Source organism: Ornithorhynchus anatinus, chromosome 5 (genome assembly GCF_004115215.2).
Source record: "Ornithorhynchus anatinus isolate Pmale09 chromosome 5, mOrnAna1.pri.v4, whole genome shotgun sequence".
Taxonomy (NCBI): domain Eukaryota; kingdom Metazoa; phylum Chordata; class Mammalia; order Monotremata; family Ornithorhynchidae; genus Ornithorhynchus; species Ornithorhynchus anatinus.
Window position 1 is genome coordinate 66,656,547 of NC_041732.1, and position 22,265 is coordinate 66,678,811.

Sequence of the window (22,265 nt, forward strand, 5' to 3'; positions counted from 1 at the left end):
CCCGGCTCTTTCCACCGAGCCACGCTGCTTCTCTAACGCCGAGCGGGGATGGGAAGGCGTGAATCCCCCTTGAACATTAACAAACCCAGTTCCCCCTCTCCCTCCTTTGGAGAGGGTCATGGAACCAAAGAAACCCACTTCCTTCAGGAATAATAATAATGATGGCATCTGTTAAGCGCTTACTATGTGCAAAACACTGCTCTAAACGCTGGAGAGGATACAAGGTGATCAGGTTGTCCCACGTGGGGCTCACAGTCTTCATCCCCATTTTACAGTTCAGGGAACTGAGGCACAGAGAAGTGAAGTGACTTGCCCAAAGTCACACGGCTGACAAGCGGCGGAGCTGGGATTTGAACCCGTGACCTCTGAGCCCCCAGCCCACGTTTTTTCTCACTGAGCCACACTGCTTCCCTAAGCCTTCCTACATTTAACCCACCTGTCTCCCATGCTTCTGGTGTCTGCTCGGCGCTTAGCACAGTTTAGTAAATGCTTTCTAAAAATGATATTAAGCTCTTACGGCTCCTGCGGCTGGTTGTGATGACCGCTGCGGAAGGGGAGAGAAACACGGGGTAAGAGTAATAATAATAATGATAATAATAATGATATCGGTATCTGTTAAGCGATTACTATGTGCGGAGCACCGTTCTGAGCGCTGGCGGAGATTTACAGGGTAATCGGGTTGTCCCACGTGAGGCTCACAGTCTTCACCCCCATTTTACAGATGAGGGAACCGAGGCACAGAGACGTGAAGTGACTCGCCCGAAGTCACCCAGCTGACAGGTAGAGTACACGGTCTACTTCTGGAATCCTTGAAATTCGATTCTTTCCCAAGTTCCCAATCGCTACGCGTCACACTGGCTTGGAAAACCTTTTATTCGGCACGTGGAGCAGACGGCTCCCGAACAGCAGTGTCTTAAAATCGCCGGCCCCCGAACAGATGGGCAGGGAGGGAAAAAACCATTCCGGAGTGTGGGGAGGGACGGTCTCGGCCGCGAACGTCAGCTAGCAGGCAGGGTTAGTTAGTGCCTTCCGCAAGCTCTGGGCAATGCCTAGCCCACGGGGGGAGGATTCCCTGATCACAGAAGGGAAAGTTGGGAATGCTCAGTCGGGAAGTGGGGAAAGTTGCTGGGGGGGGGTGGGAACAACACTTTGTCGGCTCCACCTTGGAGCCCGTCCGAACTGGGGACCCCGGGGTCCCTGGGCTTCCACCCCCAACAACTGACCATCTCCTAGCCACGGTACGGCCCCTCCGGTCGGTTCTGAGCGAGATGAGAGCTAGGTCTAACACCCCCTGACTCCAGGTTTTGGAAAAAGCGCGATCTAATAGTGGAGACGGGGAGGAATGACCACGGGATCCGAACCTCGGGCCGGGAGGTGGGGGTCCGGTCCCTCCGGCTGCCCCGGCTACGCGGAAATATACCTGTTTATTGCTATATTGTACTCTCCCAACCGCTTGGTACAGAGCTCTGCGCACAGAATGTGCTCAATAAATACGATCGATTGACTGAATGAGGAAATGAATGAATACTCCCAAGGGAAAGGCTGGGATGAAGGGAAACTGAGACAGCCGGGGCAGAGGATGGGAGTGTCAGAGGAAGCGAGGCCGAGCCCACGGACGGTAGGGATGTCCTACCAGGAGGTGGAATTCTATTGCTCCCTTCAAATAATTAGGGCTGCTTCTTCCCGAGGGTTTGTCCTCGGGGGCCCTTGGGCCCTGAGCACGTGGAAACTACGTAGCTAGGGTCTTCCCCGCTTCTGGAGCCAGCCCAACCCCACCAGCAGGCCCGAGAGAAGGGGCGGCATCAGAAAGGGTGACAAACACGGTCATCCTTTGCCCCCAGAGATCCTGGCTAGTGGGGAAACGGCAGCATGGATAAACGGGACCCCCGGATCATCCTCACGGCTAGGGTGGCTGCTGCCAGCCCTCGAGACCAGACGCCCCTTTACTGATCCTCCCAGTCCCCAAAGCAGTACCGGTCAGGGGACAGACCCGCTGAAACCCAGACCGTCTGGCACAAACCCGTTGTTGGGTAGGGACTGTCTCTATCTGTCGCCGAATTGTACCTTCCAAGCGCTTAGTACAGTGCTCTGCACACAGGAAGCGCCCAATACATACGACTGAATGAATGAATAAACGGGATGAATGGCCACCCGACCCATGAACCATTTTAGTTGTTAGCTTCCGCATCCTCTGCCGTCAAACTTCTCAAGAGGTGCGTCCAAGGAGCAGAAGGGGCTGGTTTGAGCTTTCTCATCTCCTCTCTTTTCCAGCTCCTCGTGGGGCGCCTAAGAGAGATCGGTTGGGAGAGCAGGGGGCGCGGGGAGGAGAAGCGAAGGACACGGGGGACCTACGGATCCCCTGGGCTGCAACGAACTGGGAGAGGCCGACCCGCCATCCGGGGGGACGGCGTTCCCTCCCCGCCCGCCGGGATAACGAAGCTCTGCGGAGGCTCAGCTCTAACAGGGAAACAGGAGGAGGAAGAGAGGGAGGAACCACCGTCGCTTCGAAGCTTCGCCGATGGGAACCCAGCGAGCGGCGAGACGCCGCCGGGTCCCCGTCCCGGCGATTTACCGTTCGAGACGCGTTGGGCATCGGGTCGGCTCGGGGCCGATGGTGATGCTGCTGTTGGTGACGCGGGGGCCGTACCATCCGGTCCAGTAGTTTGTGTCTACTCCTCCGTGCTGGAACCAGATGTACCGGACGCCAGAGGGGTAATTGGAGAACGTGTGGGAGACCTGAGCGGGGGCGAGAGGGGACGTGATCCCCAAAGAGTCAGCGACGGTGCGGGCTGGACCGCGGAAGCAACGGGGACAGACCGCAAACCTCCTGAGGACAGGGATCCAACCGAGCTCTTTAATAGTAATATTATAATAATAGAATTACTATATATTATTACATACTACTACTACTATTATTATTTTGGTACTTGTTAAGCGTTTTCTAGGTGCCAAACACTGTTTTAGGCACTGGGGTAGACCCAAGCAGCATGGCAGCAGCAAGGTGTAGTGGATAGAGCACGGGTCTGGAAGTCAGAGGTCGTGGGTTCTAATTCCAGCTCTGCCACTTGTCCGCTGGGTGACCTTAGGCAAGTCACTTCACTTTTCTATGCCCCAGTTACCTCATCTTTAAAATGGGGATTGAGACTGGGAGCCCCACGTGGGGCAGGAACTGTGTCCACCCTGATTCGCTTGAATCCACGAGAGTGCTTAGTACAGTGCCCAGCACAGAGTAAGAGCGCTTAAATACCACAATTATTATTATTATTACAAGCTGATCGGGTTGGATCCAGTCCCACATAGGGCCCGCACTCTTAATCCCCATTTTACAGATGAGGTAACTGAGGCACAGAGAAGTTCAGTGACTTTCTCAAGGTCACCCAGCAGACACGTGGCAGAATCAGGATTAGAACCCGTGACCTTCTGACTCCCAGGCCCGCGCTCTATTCGCTAAGCCACTTTACTCCCACTGCGGATTCCAGGAGCCGAGTCCAGAGGCCGACAAATGGCCGATGCTCAATAAATGCTGGTGCTGCTGCTGGGAACTGTGAGGTCACGCCATCTTTCCACTCCCAGGTCCATTTCCATTTAGGATCGGCTCCTCCTTTCCTTCCTCACCAGTAGCTGGGACAGGAGCTTTAAGAGGGGCGAGTTGTCCTGAAACGGGACCATCGAGGTCCCGCACAGCATCTCCGGACAACAAGGTGGGAAGGAAGGTAGGAAGGAGAAGCTGCTGAGGCCCATTGGAAGCTCCCCTCAACCACTGGGCCCCCTCACGGCTCCGGGGCCTTCCCGACCTCTCTCCACTTGGCGTCACTCCACTGCTGGACGGCGACAGGATCCGGCTGGAAGGTGCCCAGGGGCACGTGCCCGGAAGAGAGCAGCTGCACGCAGACCTGGTACTTGCAGCCACAGTCGGGTCTCGCCGCGAACCTGCGGAGAGGCGCTGGGCTCCCAACTGTATCGGAAGCGGCTGTGTTTTCTGGTGGTCTCCTTGCCCCGCCCACTCGTACACCCCGGCCCGCTGACGTGCCCACCCGCCCACAGCACTCTCCTGGGTGCCGCGCCAACTTCAATCCCACCCTGCTCTTCCCATCCTGCGCCCGACGCAGCCCGGCACAGAGAGCCAAACCATCGAGGACCTCCCGCGTCTTCCCAGCCCACAGACTGACCCCCAGCCTTTCCCACGTTTATTAGGATCGCAGTGACGACGCATCCAGTGTCAGGAAGCACCAGACGCCTACAGAAATCAGTAACTTGGAGTAAAAGTGTTATGCATCGTGTTTTCCTTTCGGATTCTTTTTCGTTTGTCTGCAGCCTGATTTCTGGGCCTGTGGGCCAGTGCTAATCTGCATGGTTGGGCTAAAACATACTTTGTATATACATATATTATATATATATATGTATATATATAGGATTGATATGAAGAGTACCCATGAGATTCCCCTGATTGTCTCCCAGTACTCCTGTGGAGCAGGGAGGAGCACGGATTCTTCTTCACGGGGGTGACGGGGAGGCGAGGGCAGCAAGAGATCAAAAAGACACAACCAAGAAACCCTCTTACCAGTCTTTGACCACGATGTCCGGCTTGGTGTTGTCCATCAGCTCCTCCCAGTAGCCTTCTGCTTTCAGGTCAACCAGCTGAGACTTGAGGCACGTGCTGGAGGAGAGCCAGGGCAGAGAGGATTTTGAATCCCAGAGTTCCTGAGGTTCGGGGCATTCCCTTCACCTGGGGACTTCCGAGAGCCAGGGAGGCGTTTTGGGGTGAAGATACACTCTTCCCGACTCCCTTCTCCATCCCCGGCTCTTGCATGGGAATCCGAGTCCTTCCCAGGGATAATGATTGTCTGTTGCGGGGGCTAATCCCTCCCTTTGGTCTCCTGACCCCCACAGAACCCTCACCCTCGCTGGCATTTCGTAGTTGGGCAGCAGTGATGCACTCCGCCTCCCTCCCTGCACACGCTCTTCCCCACAGCAGGGGAAGTTGAGGACCTCTCCACCTCCCCAAGAGCCAAGCCCTGGCAAGTGTCACTCTAGGCAAACCTGTATGACCTTGGGCGAGTCACTTCATTTCTCTGGGCCTCAGTGCCCTCGTCTGTAAAATGGGGATTGAGACGGGGAGCCCCATGTGGGACAAGGACTGCGTCCAACTCGATTCGTTTTGTATCCACCCTAGCGCTTTAGTACAGCGCCTGGCACCCAGTAAGAGCTTAATGAATACCACAGTTATTATTCACTGTTCTAAACGCTGGGGTACATACAAGTTAATCGGGTTGGACGCAGTCCCTGTCCCACATTAGGTTCACAGTCTAAGTAGGGGGGAGTAGGATTTAATCCCCATTTTACAGATGGGGCAACTGAGGCACAGAAGAGTTAAGCGACTTGCCCAAGGTCACACAGGAGAAAAGTGGCAGAGCTGGGATTAGAACCCAGGTGCCCTGACTCCCAGGCCCGAGGTCTTTCCTTGGCATGGCTTAGGGCTGCGGCTCTTCGGCCAGCTGCCTGAAGATACCAGAGGGGTGGGGACGGACAGGAAGCATGTCTGGCTCCATCCCCGCGGTCCCACCCACCAAACAAGGGAAACATGGCTCTTACTAGTAGGAGGTGACGAAGTATTTCTTCACTTGGGCATTGGGAAATATTCTCCCATGCTCTCCAGGCAGGTCCTCCACCTTCCACTCATCTCCTCCGTTTACATCAAGCGTCCAAAATTCAAACCCCTCTAGTGGGAAAGCAAACAAAGGGTGAAAGGGGAGACAAGGGCCACAGCGAACCAAAGGCGAATTTCCCCTCTCCCCCCCCCTTCTCATTTTCTTTTTCCCCACCTCCCCAACCCCCTCCCCACTCCTCACTCCTTCAGCAGCTTAAGTGAGATCGTCCAGCTGAACTGGATAAAGCACGGGCCTGGGAGTCAGAGGACCCGGGTTCTAATTCCAGATCCGCCACTTGCCTGCTCCGTGACCTTGGAAAAGCCACTTAACTCCTCTGTGCCTTTTTTCTCACCCTCAAAATGGGGATTCAATACCTGCTCTCCCTCCTACTTCACTGTGAGCCCCAAGTGGGGCAGGGCCTAGATCTGGCCTGATTAATTAGTCTCCACCCCAGCATTTAGAACAGTGCTTGACACACGGTAGGCACTTAACAAAGACGGTAAAACACCCCCAAAACACCCAATCCAGTTATTTCCACAAATGCACTAAATCCAGTCCGCCGGTTTCAAGGCCCTCCACCAGCTCTCTCTCTCTCTCTTACGTCTCAGCTCTCTTCACCGGCTTCATCCCGGCTTAAGTTCCTCACTCCTCCCAAACTCATCTTCCTTCTGCCCTTCACTCTCAACTATCCTAGCTTGGATCCCTTGCTCACCCTCTTCCGCCCATCTGGAACTCTCTCCCTCTTCAAATCCTCTAGCTCTCCCCAGCTTCAAAGTCCTCCTGAAACCCCATCTCCTCCAGGAGGTCTTCCCCCGATTAAGTCCCACCACAGAGATTTACGTCAACTCAACAGTCACCTTCGGCACTCACGTCCGTAACGCACTTTAGGAGGTGTTTTCACTGCTGGTTTTCTTTTCATTTATTGATCTTGCACATCTTTTCGAACTCGCACTATTACCAGTTTTCACTCCAGTTCCCATCATGGGTAAGTGGTTGCCTATTTCAACTCCTTGAGGGCGGGGACTGTGTCTTGCTTTAACTGTGCTCTTCCACGGACTTAAAAGAGTGTTTGGCACAGTTTGCTGATTGCCTGACCTAGTTCGAGGCATAGAGAATGCTTCAGAAGAACGTTTCCTTGCAGCTTCTCTGGGCTGGTGAAGCACTCTCACGTGTTAACGTGGCTCAGTGGAAAGAGCCGGGCTTGGGAGTCAGAGGTCATGGGTTCGAATCCCGGCTCTGCCGCTTGGCAGCTGGGTGACTGTGGGCAAGTCACTTCACTTCTCTGTGCCTCAGTTACTTCATCTGTAAAATGGGGATTAACTGTGAGCCTGACGTGGGACAACCCGATTACCCTGTATCTGTCGTAGTGCTTAGAACAGTGCCCTGCACATAGTAAGCACTTAACAAATACCAACATTATTATTATTATTATTATTAACGGAAGCTCACCAACCATGCTGATCTGGCCCAAGCCCACCGTGAGTCTGGATCATTTGCCTCTACCCAGCCCATGCCAGGCTCTACCTCTCGAAAATATAACATTTTTATAGGATTTTCATGCTATTCATTCATTCATTAGTATTTATTGAGCGCTTACTATCTGGCAGCAGTAGTAGTAATAGTGTTTATTGAACGTTTACCGGGTGCAAAGCACTGTAACTGAGCACTGGAAGCCATTACACAGGTGGGAATTAGACACGGTCCCTGTCTCCCGAGTGGTCCTTCTAAATCAGCAGCATGGCTGGAAGCAGTCTTTCGAAACCACTCGGGCTAATTCGTCCTTGAAGATGGACATCCAAAATGACCAACCTTCAAGAATGCAGACAGCACCTCCTAAACAGAAGAACGAACAAAACCTGACACTCTTTACTACCCACAATCAATCAGTAGTATTTACTGAACATCAACCGGGCAGACAGCACGGTACTAAGTGCTTGGGAGAGTATCCTAGCTAGGCATGATTCCCTGCTTTCAAGGAGCTTAAGATCTAGCCGGGGAAACAGACACTAAAATGAATTGCAGATAGAAGGAATTAATCAATAATATTTATTGAGTGAAAACTTTGGTCACAGCACTGTACTAAGAGCTTGGGAAAATCCATTAAAATAGAGTTGATTGATGTAATTCCTCACTTAAGGAACACAAGGCAATAAAATATATCAGTCTGTAAGTTGAGGGCAGGGATCATATCTACCAACTCTACTCTATTGTGTTCTGTCAAGCGCTTAGTACAGTGTTCTGCACATAGTTAATTCTCCAACGCCACTGATGGAGTGATAGATTGATAGACTTTGGTGTTACAAGAAGGAGATAGACTGCAAACTCGTGTGGGCAGGGGACTCTGTTGTACTGTATTCTCCCAAGCACTTAGTACAGTGCTCTGCACATAGTAAGTGTTCAATAAATGCCATTGATTATGGTGATGACAATGCTTAGGTAGTACAGAAGTGCTTAAGAGGCAGCTGTGGGCGTATAAACAGGAGAGATTATAAATTAATGGGGGCAGATCTTCTGGAGGATAGTGCCTCAGAAGGGTTTCGAAGGTCTGGAGAGCAGTGGTATTTCTAATTTGAAGTGGGGAGGAAGTTTTGGGTTTCGCTGAGGAGAGAGTGAGCACGAGGCTGGCACCGGGAGAGATTAGAAGGAAGTACAGTGATTTGTTTACCTCGGTTCATCGAAACAAAAAGCGCAGATCACAGAACAAGTAACTGTGGTATGTGTCAAGCGCTACCTATGTGTCAAGCAGTGTTCTAAACGCTGAGGAAGGAAGAAGCTAATTAGGTCTGACAGAGTCCCAAATCCTACACAGGGCTCATAATCTAAGTAGGAGGAAGACTAGGGATTAAATCCCCATTTTACAGATGAGGAAACTGAAGCCCAGAAAAGTTATGTGATTTGCCCAAGGTCACAGTCCAGGCACGAGGCAGAGCCAGAATCAGAATCCAGGTCTTTTGACACCCAGGCCCGTGCACTTTCACTAGACCTAAAAATTTTGCTTCTCAGAAACTGGGCAAACATCCATCCGAATGTAGTTGATTACCCGAATTTCTGGTAGTTTGAACGAGTCCCTCTCCAGATAGTCAGCCTTCCCGCCGTACCACTCGGGACTTTACCCACGACCCACCCCTCCGCCGTTCCTCCGCACCCCACGGTCGCAGCCCCGGCCCGGGCCGACTGACCTTCGGCACAGGGATTGCGGATCAGGTTCTTCTTGAGGCTGCAGAGGAAGTAGAAGATCTTCCAGTCGGCGACGGGCCGGTCCCAGCGGTCGGAGATGAAGCCCTCGCGCTGGCACTTGCGCTTCCAGAGGGACGGCAGGTCGATGACGTCCCGCCACAGGCTGCACACGGGCCGGCAGCGGAGCAGCAGCTCCCGCGCCGGGACCAAGGAGAACAGCTCCAGGAGGATGTTCTCGGGAAGCTCGTTGATGGTGGTCATCTCCACTCCGGCCGTGGAGAGGGGAACTGGACACGAACACACACACCCACAGCACAGAGACCCAGTCAACACCACGCAATTCTCCTGGAGTCCAAGTTCCACTCTCCGAGTTTTCAGGAGACGATTTTCTTTTTTTTACCATCACTAAACTCAGACTCACCTACTATGGGCATTAGGATCTTTGCACCGGACAACATCCCTCTAGCAGCGGGGCTTAGTGGATAGAGCATGGACCTGGGAGTCAGAAGGACCTGGGTTCTAATCCCAGCTCCTCCATTCATTCAATCATATTTATTTGAGCGCTTACTGTGTGCAAAGCACTGTTTTAAGCGCTTGGAAAGTACAATTCCACACACCCGCTATGTGAACCTGGGCAGGTCACTTCACTTCTCTGTGCCTCAGTTACCTCATCTGTAAAATGGGGACAGGAGTATGAGCCTCATATGGGGCAGAGACTGTGTATAATAATAATGTAGTTTTTAAAGTGCTTACTACGTTCCAAGCAATATTCTAAGCGCTGGGTAGCTACTGTTCTCGTCTGTCCGTCTCCCCCGATTAGACCGTAAGCCCGTCAAAGGGCAGGGACCGTCTCTACCTGTTACCGGTTTGTCCATTCCAAGCGCTTAGTCCAGCGCTCTGCACATAGTAAGCGCTCAGTAAATACTGTTGAATGAATGAATGAACAAGGTAATTAGGTTGTCCCACATGGGGCTCACAGTCTTTAACCCGATTAACGTGCATCAACCTCGGTGCTTAGAACAGTGCTTGGCACAGAGTAAGCGCTCATCGAGTACCGTAATTATTATCACTGCTACTAGAGTAAAGCAGGCATTAAAAAGACTCCAGTTTATCTGCATTCTAGAGACACAGGGAGATAAAAGGGCTGAGTTCTCTAAGTGGATTTGAGGATGTGCATAGATGGCTCACATCCTGATCAGGTTTTATGTGACCCAACATGCACAGTCATACTGGAGCATATGATTACTCTCCCAAGCGCTCAGTACAGTGCCCTGTACTCGATCAGCCTATGTCAATTAATCAATCAATGGGATTTATCGAGCACTTACCGGGTGCAGAGCACTGTACTAGGCGCTTGGGGAAGTGTGTCGGCAGATGTGATTCTCGCCCACAAGAAGCTTACAGTTCACAGGGGGTGACAGACATTAAAATAGATTACAAGTAGGGGAAATAGTACAGAGTAAAAATATTTCCGTAAGTCCCACGGGACCGGGGTATCCGAGTACCTAGGAGGGTCTACATCCAAGTAAATAGTGGCCAAAGAGGGCAGGTTAGGAAAACAAAGGACTTAGCCTCGGAAGGCCTCCCGGAGACGTGGTTTTAGGAGGGTTTTGAAGGTGGGGAGAGCGGTGGCGGTCGGAGAGGAAAGGGGAGGCGGTTTGGGCCTTAGGAAGGATGTGGGCAAGGGGTCGACGGCGGGATAGAAGAGAGGGAGGGGCAGAGAGGAGGATGGTGCTGGAGGAATGGAGTGTGCACACGCGGCGGGTTGGGTTATAACAGAGAATCAGCAAGGTTAAGTGGGAGGGAAAAAGCCGATCGGATGCCTTAAAGCCAATTACTGAACATCTGTTGGGTGCAGAGCACCGCACTAAGCACTGGGGGAGCCTACCCAGGTGGGAATTAGACGTGGTCCCTGGCCTTGAAGTGGTTCTTCGAAATCAGCGACACGGCTAAAAGCAGGCTTCCGAAACCACTCAGGTTAACTTCACTTCCCCTGAAGAGCTTCTGTTCGACATGGAGGCGGTTGGGCGACCGTTAGAGGATTCTGAGGACCGGGGACACGGGGACTGAACAATTTCTGCAGGAAAACGATCTGGGTAGCAGAGTAAAGGATGGACTGGAGAGGGGAGAGAGGATGCAGGGAGGTTGGCAAGGAGGCAGACGCGGTAGTCAGGATGGGAAATGAGTACTTGGATCAGCGTGCTGGCAGTTTCGAGAGGAAAGAGTGGATTTTAGAGCCGCTGGGTAGGTAGAACGGATAGATTTGGTAATAGATTGACTATGTACGCTGAATGAGAGAGATGAGATAATGCCACGGTTACGGGGTTTATGAGACAAATAAATGGTGGTATTCGTTAAGCGCTTACTATGTGCAAAGCACTGTTCTAAGCACTGGGGGATACAAGGTGATCAGGTTGTCCTCCGTGGGGCTCACCGTTTTAATCCCCATTGTACAGATGAGGTCACTGAGGCACAGAGAAGTGAAGCGACCTGCCCAAAGTCACACAGCTGGCCAGCGGCGGGGCCGGGATGAGAACCCACGACCTCTGACTCCCAAGCCCGCGCTCTTTCCACTGAGCCACGCTGCTTCTCCAAATAGGAATAGGACAAAGAGGATGCGTCGTCTGAGGTGAAAGGAAGGTTGAGGAGGAGAGGATTTCCGTGAGAAGATGAGGAGTTCTGCTTTCAGTATATTAAGTTTGAGGTGCCGGTAGGATATCCTGGCTTAGTGGCAAGAGCCCGGGCTTGGGGGTCAGAGGTCGTGGGCTCTAATCCCGGCTCCGCCACTCGTCCAGCTGTGTGACTTTGGGCAACTTGCTTTACTTCTCTGTGCCTCACTTACCTCATCTGTAAAATGGGGATGAGGGCTGTGAGCCCCACGTGGGACAACCTGATTACCTTGGATCTACCCCAGTGCTTAGAACGGTGCTTGGCACATAGTAAGCGCTTAACAAATACCATTATTATTATTATTATTCATTCATTCATTCAATAGTATTTATTGAGCGCTTACTAGCCAAGTAGAGTTGTACCAAAGGCGAAAGGAAATACGAAGCTGCAGAGAAGGAGAGAGTTCAGGGTCGGGGAGGTAGATTTGGGAATCGTCCCCATAGATTGATTATGTTACCTAGCTGAGAACGAACATCTGGCCTGCTCCTCAACCCTCCGGGGGCAGTCGGTCAATCAATCAATCGATCAAACAAATCTGGAGAAGCAGGGTGGCTCAGTGGAAAGAGCCCGGGCTGGGGAGTCAGAGGTCACGGGTTCTAATCCCGGCTCCACCGCTCTCCAGCTTTGTGACTTTGGGCAAGTCCCTTCACTTCTCTGTGCCTCACTGACCTCATCTGTAAAATGGGGATTAAAACCGAGCCCCACGTGGGACAACCTGATCACCTCGCATCCCCCCAGCGCTTAGAACAGTGCTTTGCACATAGAAAGCGCTTAACAAACACCGCCGTTATTATTATTATCTATTGAGCACTTACTGTGTGCAAAGCACTGCGTTTGGGAGAGTACAATAAAACGGAGTTCGTAGGCACGCTCCCCACCCACAACGACCTTACGGACTAGACGTGGGGGACGGACATTAATCTAAAAAAAATTGGGGATAGGTATATAAGTGCAAGTGGCTCAGTGGAAAGAGCCCGGGCTGGGGAGTCAGAGGTCATGGGTTCTAATCCCGGCTCCGCCGCTCGTCAGCTGCGTGACCTTGGGCAAGCCACTTCACTTCTCTGGGCCTCAGGGACCTCATCTGTCAAATGGGGGTGAAGACTGTGAGCCCCACGTGGGACAACCTGATCACCTTGTATCCCCCCCCCCCCCCGGCGCTTAAAGCAGTGCTTCGCACCTAGTAGGTGCTTAACCAATGTCATTATTATTATGATGATTATTAAGTGCTGCGGGGTTGAGGGCCGGCCAGAAGAATCGTCCCTCAAACCAGCACGAGGGTTGGGGGAAGCCGACCCCAGAATATGTTGGGCAGGGGTGGTCTCTCTCTGGGGCCGAACTGTCCATTCCGAGCGCTTAGTCCAGTGCTCCGCACAGAGTAGGCGCTCAATGAATACTACTGAATGAATGAATCCTATTCATCTTGATGATACTGCCGGCAGACTCCTCGTCTTGTTTTGTTCTATTGTCCCGTTGGGCCCGTGAGCCGGTCGTGGGGCCGGGACGGTCTCTCTCCGTGACCCGATTGTCCCTTCCGACCTCTCCGTCCGGTGCTCCGCACAGAGTCAGCGCTCGATGACAGACGCGGCGTGGCTCGGTGGAAAGAGCCCGGGCTTGGGAGGCGGAGGTCATGAGTTCGAATCCCGGCTCCGCCCCTTGGCAGCTGGGTGACTGTGGGCGAGTCACTTGGCTTCTCTGGGCCTCAGTGACCTCATCTGGCAAAGGGGGAATTCACGTGGGGGCGACCCGATGACCCTGCCTCTCCCCCAGCGCTTAGAACAGCGCTCGGCACAGAGTAAGCGCTTAACAAGTGCCAACGTTATTATCAAGTGCGACTGAACGCCCGCATCGTGAGCCGTCCGGAAATCCGATCGAATGCATCAGAATGGCAGGTTCTAAAGCGAGTCTTCGTTTTGCGGACAACGTGAGCCTCCACGTGCAAACCTGCCCTCCCCTCCCGGACCCCCCCCCCCCCCCCCCCCCCCCGACCCCCGCGCCCCGACCCCCTACAGTCCTCTGTGTGTGTGTGTGTGTGTGTGTGCGTGTGTGTGCGTCTGTGAGCCGCCCCCCCCAGGACCTGTCCCGCGGCCAGCTCCGCTCCGCCGTTGTGCTCTCCGCTGCTCTCTACGTCCTACTCTCCGGCCTTCGCTCGGGGGGGGGGTCCCCTTCTGTTCCCTACGTCATACTCTCCGCCCCTGACCTGGGAGGGGGGGGGGTCCCTTCTTCTCTTACGTCAAACTCCCCGCCCCTGGCCTGGAGGAGGGGCCCTTCGGTTCCCTACGTCATACTCTCCGCCCCGGGCCCGGGGGAGGAGTCCTTCTGCTCTGACGTCATACTCTCCGCCCCGGGCCCGGGGGAGGGGCCCTTCTTCTCTTACGTCATACTCGCCGCCCCGTGTCGTGGGGGGTGTTCTGCTCTCTACGTCATACTCCCCGCCCCTGGCCTGGGGGGGGTCCCCATCTTCTCTTACGTCATGCTCCCCGCCCCTCGCCTGGGGGAGGGTCCCTTCTTCTCTTACGTCATACTCGCCGCCCCGTGTCGTGGGGGGTGTTCTGCTCTCTACGTCATACTCCCCGCCCCTGGCCTGGGAGGGGTCCCCTTCTTCTCTTACGTCATACTCCCCGCCCCTCTCCTGGGGGAGGGTCCCTTCTTCTCTTACGTCATACTCTCCGCCCCTGGCCTGGGTGGGGTCCGTTCTGCTCTTACGTCACATTCTCCGCCCCTTGTCGGGGGGTTCGGCTCTTACGTCATCCTCCCCACCACTCGTGGGGGGGGGGGGCGTTCTGCTCTCTACGTCAAACTCTCCACCCCTTGCCTGGGAGGGGTCCTTCTGCTCTCTACGTCATACTCTCCTCCCCTTGCGGGGGGGGGGCGTTCTGCTCTTACGTCATACTCACCACCCCTTGCCTGGGAGGGGTCCATTCTTCTCTTAATAATAATAATGTTGGTATCTGTTAAGCGCTTACTAGGTGCAGAGCACTGTTCTAAGCGCTGGGGGAGATCAGGTTGTCCCACGTGAGGCTCACAGTCTTCATCCCCATTTTACAGATGAGGTCACGGAGGCCCAGAGAGGCGAAGTGACTCGCCCACAGTCACCCAGCTGCCAGGTGGCAGAGCCGGGTTTCAAACCCATGACCTCTGACTCCCAAGCCTGGGCTCTTTCCACTGAGCCACGCTGCATACAAGGTGATCAGGTTGTCCCGCGTGGGGCCTCACAGTCTTCATCCCCATTTGACAGATGAGGGAACTGAGGCACGGAGAAGTGAAGGGATTTGCCCAAAGTCACACAGCTGACAAGCGCCGGAGTCGGGATTAGAACCCATGATCCCGTCACACTGCGTCACACTTTCCTCCCCTTGCCCTGGGGTTGGAGAAGCAGCGTGGCTCAGTGGAAAGAGCACGGGCTTTGGAGTCAGGGCTGATGAGTTCGAATCCCAGCGCTTCCACTTGTCGGCTGTGTGACCGTGGGCAAGTCACTTCACTTCCTCTGGGCCTCAGTTCCCTCATCTGTAAAATGGGGATGAAGACTGTGAGCCCCACGTGGGACAACCTTTCATTCGTTCATTCAATAGTATTTATTGAGCGCTTACTATGTGCCGGGCACTGTACTAAGCGCTTGGAACGAACAAGTCGGCAACAGATAGAGACGGTCCCTGCCGTTTGACGGGCTTACAGTCTAACCTGATTCCCCTATGTCTACCCCAGCGCTTAGAACAGTGCTCGGCACATAGTAAGCGCTTAACAAATACCACCATTATTATTCTGCTCTTTGCGTCACACTCTCCGCCTCTCGCTCGGTCACGGAGAGTTCACCTCCTTCAGGAGGCCTTCCCAGACTGAGCCCTCCTTTCCCTCTGCTCCTCCTCCTCTCCCCTCCACCCTCTGCTCTTCCCCCTTCCCCTCCCCTCAGCACTGTGCTCATTTGTATAGATTATTTATTACCCTATATATTTTGTTAATGAGGTGTATATCCATGCTTCTATTTATCTCGACGATGTGGCCTTGTTTGGTTCCTTTTTGCTCTGTTGCCTGTCTCCCCGTTTAGACTGTGACCCCGTTGTTGGGCGGGGATTGTCTCTAGCGGTTGCCGAATTGTCCATTCCAAGCGCTTAGTCCAGTGCTCTGCACATAGTAAGCGCTCAATAAATACGATTGAATGAATGGATGAATGAACTTTGTCCCTCTCTGTGCGTCCCTGCGGTCCTTGGGGGCGGGGACCTCGTCCAGGTTCTCTCTTTGCCCCAGCGGGGGTGGGGTGAGATAAGCTAAGATGTTGGTATTTGTTGAGCGCTCACTATGTGCCGAGCACTGTTCTAAGCGCCGGGGTAGACACAGGGGAATCAGGTTGTCCCACGTGGGGCTCCCAGTCTTCATCCCCATTTTACAGAGGAGGGAACTGAGGCGCAGAGAAGTGAAGTGACTCGCCCACAGTCACCCAGCTGACAAGTGGCAGAGCTGGGATTTGAACTCATGACCTCTGACTCCAAAGCCCAGGCTCTTTCCACTGCGCCACGCTGCTTCTTGGTGGGGTGGGGTGGGGGTGTCACTTGCCCCCCCCCCCCATAATAATAATAATGTTGGTATTTGTTAAGCGCTATGTGCCAAGCACTCTTCTAAGCGCTGGGATAGTCCGTCTCCCCCTTCTAGACTGTGAGCCCGTTGTTGGGTAGGGATGGTCTCTATCTATTGCCGAATTGTACTTTCCAAGCGCTTAGTACAGTGCCTTGCACAGGGTAAGTGCTCAATCAATACGATCGAATGAATGAATGATAGATACAACAGTGCTCGACGCTTAGAATAGTGCTTGGCATAGGCTGAGCGCCTATAGGGCGGGGAGCGAATTCAGGGCCTGGGAGGTTTTTGGTAAATTGAGGCTAATTCTATGCAAGACGAATAGGCTTTTCAGAGCGTGCTATTTTAATCAATATTCCGGGGGCGGCTTCCCCTCACCCTCGTGCAGATTTCAAGGACGGGTCTTCTGGCCGGCCGGCCGGCCCTCCGCCCCACAAATAAGCCCTTAACAAACACCATCATCGTTATTATTGTACAAGGTAATCGGGTTGCCGCGTGTGGGGCTCACAGTCTTGATCTCCGTTTTGCAGATGAGGTAACTGAGGCACAGAGAAGTGAAGTGACTCGCCCAAGGTCACACAGCAGACAAGTGGCGGAGTGGGATTAGAACCCACGTCCTCCGACTGCCAAGCCCGGGCTCTTGCCACTGAGCCACACTGTTTGCTCCGGGCCTGGGGGCTCCCAGGCCTCCGATTAGACCGTGAGCCCGTCAGAGGGCAGGGACCGTCTCTATCTGTTACCGATTTGTCCATTCCGAGCGCTTAGTCCAGTGCTCTGCACATAGTAAGCGCTCAATAAATACTATTGAATGAATGGATGTTGGATCCCGGCCTCGGGGAGGGGCTCTGGCTGCCCTTGGGGCTTACGGTCCCTCGTCCAGTCCTCTCTCTCCCTCCCTGCGACCACCCTTCCACTCCTCGCTGCCTCCCCCCTCCCCCCCACTCCGGTCGACCCTGGCTCCAACCTTCAACCAATCGTATTTATTGAGCGCTTACTATGTGCGGAGCACTATACTAAGCATTTCCAGCGTGGCTCCGCGGAAAGAGCACGGGCTTTGGAGTCAGAGGTCATGGGTTCGAATGCCGGCTCGGCCACTTGTCACCTGGGTGACTGTGGGCAAGTCACTTCACTTCTCGGTGCCTCAGTGACCTCATCTGTAAAATGGGGATTAAGACTGTGAGCCCCACGTGGGACAACCTGATTCCCCTCTGTCTACCCCAGCGCTTAGAACAGGGCTCGGCCCGTAGTAAGAGCTTAACGAATACCAACATTATTATTATTATTATTATCATTTGGGAGAATACAGTGTAACACTATAACAGATACCTCGCCACGGTGAGCTTCTCCTGGTCTTCCCCGTCTACGTCCCTCGACCAATCAATCGCTTAATCCGTCGTATTTATCGATCAGTTATCGTGTGCAGAGCATTTGGGAGAGTACAGTATAACGGAGTTGGTAGACACGTTACCTGCCCCCAACGCGTTTACAGTCTCGAGGGAGAGACCGATATTAATAGGCATAAATAAATTATTATTATTTTTTTTTTGGTATTTGTTAAGCGCTTACTACGTGCCGAGCACTGTTCTAAGCGCTGGGGTAGACACAGGGGAATCGGGTTGTCCCACGTGGGGCTTACTGATAGGTACGTAAGTGTGGGGCCGAAGGAGAGGTGAATAAAGGGAGCTAAACCAAGTGCGCCCTGGGCCTCAGTTTACCCACCCCAAAATGGTAAAAGAGGATGTGATTACAGACTAAACCCCATTTTTTCTCATCTCCTACTCCTTTCTGCATCTCCCTGACTGGTTCCCTTGGCTCTTCCCCCCTCTCCCAGCCCCACAACACTTACGTACATATCTGTAAATTTATTTATTTGTATTGAAGTCTGCCTTCCCCACCTCTAGACTGAAAGTTTGCTGTGGGCGGGGATTGCCACTCTTTATTTTTACGTGGTACTTTCCCAGGCGCTTACAACAGTGCTCTGCATAGAGTAAGCACTTAATAAATACGCTTGAATGAATGAATAAATGAGTGGCTTCTTCCATAGAAGGTGCTATCGATATCCAATGAAAGAAGTTCCTGTTGGAAACAGGGGCTCGTGTGAAGAGGGTCGCAGGAAGGGAATGCGATACTTCTGGCCTGGCTCAGCGGAAAGAGCCCGGGCTTGGGAGTCAGAGGTCATGGGTTCGAATCCCGGCTCTGCCACTTGTCAGCTGTGGGACTGTGGGCGAGTCACGTAACTTCTCTGTGCCTCAGTCACCTCACCTGTAAAATGGAGATGAAGACCGTGAGCCTGATGTGGGACAATCTCATTACCCTGTATCTCCCCCAGAGTTTAGAACAGCGCTCTGCGCATAGTAAGTGTTTAACAAATACCAACATTATTATTATTATTATTATTATTCTGGAGCAAGGGAAGGGGCTGGTCAGGGGAGTCTCGTCAGGCCCCTCCCCACCAAAAATTGTAGGATCTGGGAGTCTGAACAGACTTCGGTGTGACATCAAGCAGACCCCCGTGTGCTTAGCGAGGTGTGAGGAATGGGGCGGTGGGTGTGTGGCAGGGGGTTTCCCTGTCTCAGGGTAGCCACAGCCTGAAGCCGGTCCCGGTGCTGGACAACTGAGCTCAGCCCCCTACCTTTCCCTGAACTGTGTGTAACAGACCGTAAGCCCATCAAAGGGCAGGGACTGTCTCTATCATCTGTTACCTATTTGTCCATTCCAAGCGCTTAGTACAGTGCTCTGCACAGAGTAAGCCCTCAATAAATACTATTGACTGAATGAATGAATGAATCCTTGCAGTGATCTCCTAGCAGAAAGCAGAGAGACGGCTCCAGAGAGCGGCGGGGGAGCGATGCCTGAATCACAATAAAAATAAAGCAAGAATATTTCTGATTCCACCGGGAAGTGGGACCTGGGCAAAGCATGAATGTAATTGATGGTGGGTAGGAATGGACCCCCTTAATGACCTTTGGTCCTTGCATGCTTGCGGAAACCACGGAAAATACACACGAAACAATGGGATGTGTTACATTCCCAATGATATCTTTTTTTTTATTATTTTTATGGCGTTTATAATAATGTTGGTATTTGTTAAGCGCTTACTATGTGCCGAGCACTGTTCTAAGCGCTGAGGTAGACACAGGGGAATCGGGTTGTCCCACGTGGGGCTCCCAGTCTTCATCCCCATTTTACAGATGAGGGAACTGAGGCGCAGAGAAGTGAAGTGACTTGCCCACAGTCACCCAGCTGACAAGTGGCCGAGCCGGGACTCGAACCCATGACCTCTGACTCCAAAGCCCGTGCTCTTTCCGCTGAGCCACGGGCATTCGTTAAGCGCTTACTATGTGCCAGGCACCGTACGAGGTGCCGGGGTAGATACAAGCTAATCAGGTTGGACACAGTCCCTGTCTGACATAGGGCTCACAGTATTAATACCCATTTTACAAATGAGGGACCTGGGGCACAGAGAAGTGCAGTGACTTGCCCAAGATCACACGGCAGACCAGTGGCGGAGCCAGAATTAGAACCCAGGTCCTTCTGACTCCCAGGCCCATGCTCTATCCATGCTTTGGGCTACGCTGCTTTTTCGTATGATATGAACCGAGGCCTGAGACTGGAACGTCACTTCCAGTCATTGTTAGAATAATAATTAATGATTATAATTATTGTATTTGTTAACGTTTCCTATGTGTCAAGTATTGTTCTAAGGGCTCCCTCTCTCTTCTTAGACTCCGAGCCCCACACTGTGGGACAGGGGCTGTATTTGGGCTAACTCGTAGTTACCTCAGCGCTTAGAACAGCGCATGACACCTAGTAAGCACTTAGCAAATACCATTAAAAAAGTGTTGGAGTAGATACAAGCTCATCGCGTTGAACACAGTCCCTGCCCCACATGGGGCCCCAGTCTAAGTAGGAGGGAGAAATGGTATTGCATCCCCATAGAGAAGCAGCGTGGCTCAGTGGAAAGAGCCCGGGCTTGGGAGTCAGAGGTCACGGGTTCGAATCCTGCCCCTGCCACTTGTCAGCTTTGTGAGACTGTGGGCAAGTCACTTCACTTCTCTGGGCCTCAGTTACCTCATCTGTACAATGGGGATTAAGACTGTGAGCCTCACGTGGGGCAACCTGATTAACCTGTATCTGCCCCAGTGCTTAGAACAGTGCTCTGCACATAGTAAGCGCTTAACAAATACCAACATTTTACAGATGAGAAAACCGAGATCTTCCTCGACTAAGCCCTCATTTCCTCTGATCCTTTTTTTTTTTTAACATGGTATTTATTAAGTGCTTACTATGTGCCAGGCACTGCTCTAAGCAAAGGGGTAGATGCAAGCTAGTCAGGTTGGACACAGTCCATGTCCCACCTGGGGCTCAAAGTCTTAATCCCCATTTTACAGATGAGGTAACTAAGGCTCAGAGAAGTTAACTGACGTCCCCAAGGTCAGAGAGCTGACAAGAGACAGAGCAAGAATTAGAACCAAGTCCCTCCGACTCCCAGGCCTGAGCTCTATTAATTAATAATAATAATAAGTTTATGTAAATGTAACTTTCTACCATTCATTAAATCAATATAATGATAGACTATTAAATCAGTGTAATGATATAATATAATCTATAGCTCCGTGCTTTGTTCTGAGCTCCAAGCAATCAAGCAGCCACTGAGGTATGTCCAATATAGTCCACACTAGCCTTCAGAGGTACTGGCAAGAATCTCCTGGTAGCCCAAGGCTAGTTTAGCCCTGAACCCAGGCCGAGGCACATCTCCCAAACCTTGGCTTCTGTCACTTCAGAGATTTCTGATTAACTTGTGTCTATCCCAGCACTTGGATCAGTGCTTGACCTTGACATGGTGCGTAACAAATTTTGTTATTTTTATTAATGATGATGCTATTTGTTAAGCGCTTACTATGTGCCAAGCCCTATTCTAAGTACTGCGGGTAATAATAATAATAATAATAATAATAATAATAATGTTGGTATTTGTTAAGCGCTTACTATGTGCCAAGCACTGTTCTAAGCGCTGGGGGGACACAAGGTAAACAGGTTGTCCCACGTGGGGCTCACGGTCTTCATCCCCATTTTCCAGATGAGGTAACTGAGGCACAGAGAAGTTGTGATTTGCCCAAAGTCACACAGCTGACAAGTGCAGAGCCAGGATTAGAACCCATGACCTCTGACTCCCAAGCCCGGGCTCTTTCCACTGAGCCATGCTGAATATGTATATATACAGTAGTGTATATAGTATAGATAGTGTTTGTTAAACGCTTACTATGTGCCAGACAGGTCCTGTGGATAGGCACAGATGAATACGTACGTGTTAGAGGTGGCAGGTGTGTTGATATGATTTGGGTGGAGGGAATTAATTGAGGAAGGTTTGTTGGAGGTAGTGGGGATTTTAGGAGGACTTCAAGGGGACGGCTCTGAATGGCTCTTCGATTTGGTGAGGGAGTGGATTCCCGGCCAGGAAACAGAGTGAATGAGGAGATGGAGGCGGAAGGTGAGGTTGGGAGGAACGAAGAGAGTGAGCTGGGGAGAGCGGGTGAAGAATGTTTCTTTGTGAGCCAACAGTCCTGCTCCCGAAAGCAGCTATTTCCCTGGCTCTGGACCCCGGGTGCCAGAAGCCTTCCCCAATATTCTCTGCTGGAGATCTACAGAAGGGCAGGGTGAGGATCAGGTGGGAGCTGGAAAAGGAGGCAATGGGGAGGATGCGGAGAGAATGGAAGCTGTGGTCAGAGCAGACTGGAAAATTTGAATATAAAAGTTCAAACGGATTTATTTTTCTTAAAGATTGATCCCCCAGGGTACTCTTAGAATTCAAAGTGTGAACTCTGGGGAATCACAAAGACCAGACGAATAATCCTAGGTAATAGAATTGACTTATTTTAAGAGTGTTGAAGACCATCTGTGGCACGGATGTGTCCTTGGGTAGAGCAAGCTTTTTTTTAACCTAAGTCTGAAAGTCCATTTTAATCTTCATCTGCAGGTCCACTCTAGGCATCTTTGTTTTTGATCTTTTCGTGGTTTTGAAGCAGAGACTGCTATTCATGCAGAACTGTTAACTAATCTCTTCTAATGGATTAAAAAATAGTAGCAGCCCCCTTCCCTGTCTCAAAACCCAAACACCAGCAGTTATGGAGACGTGAGACAACGGAAGGACCATTCCCACCACAGATCTAACTCAAGAAGGACAATCTTATATGGCCCAGA

General features: G+C 52.2%; 1 protein-coding gene across 2 annotated transcripts; it reads right to left on the reverse strand.

Moving 5' to 3' along the window:
* Window positions 1-855: 855 nt before the first annotated feature.
* LOC100073990 (F-box only protein 44) lies at window positions 856-13,705 on the reverse strand. Of its 2 annotated transcripts, XM_039912073.1 has the most exons (7): window positions 13,570-13,705; window positions 10,714-10,829; window positions 8,828-9,112; window positions 5,593-5,719; window positions 4,562-4,657; window positions 3,795-3,930; window positions 856-2,736 (listed from the first exon to the last, which is right to left on the reverse strand). In XM_039912073.1, exons 3-7 carry the CDS (start codon window positions 9,084-9,086, stop codon window positions 2,569-2,571), a joined length of 786 nt encoding a protein of 261 aa, XP_039768007.1. In that variant the 5' UTR covers window positions 9,087-9,112; window positions 10,714-10,829; window positions 13,570-13,705; the 3' UTR covers window positions 856-2,568. The 2 variants fall into 2 exon arrangements, with proteins under 2 accessions (XP_039768007.1, XP_039768008.1); XM_039912074.1 differs by lacking the exon at window positions 10,714-10,829.
* Window positions 13,706-22,265: the final 8,560 nt, after the last annotated feature.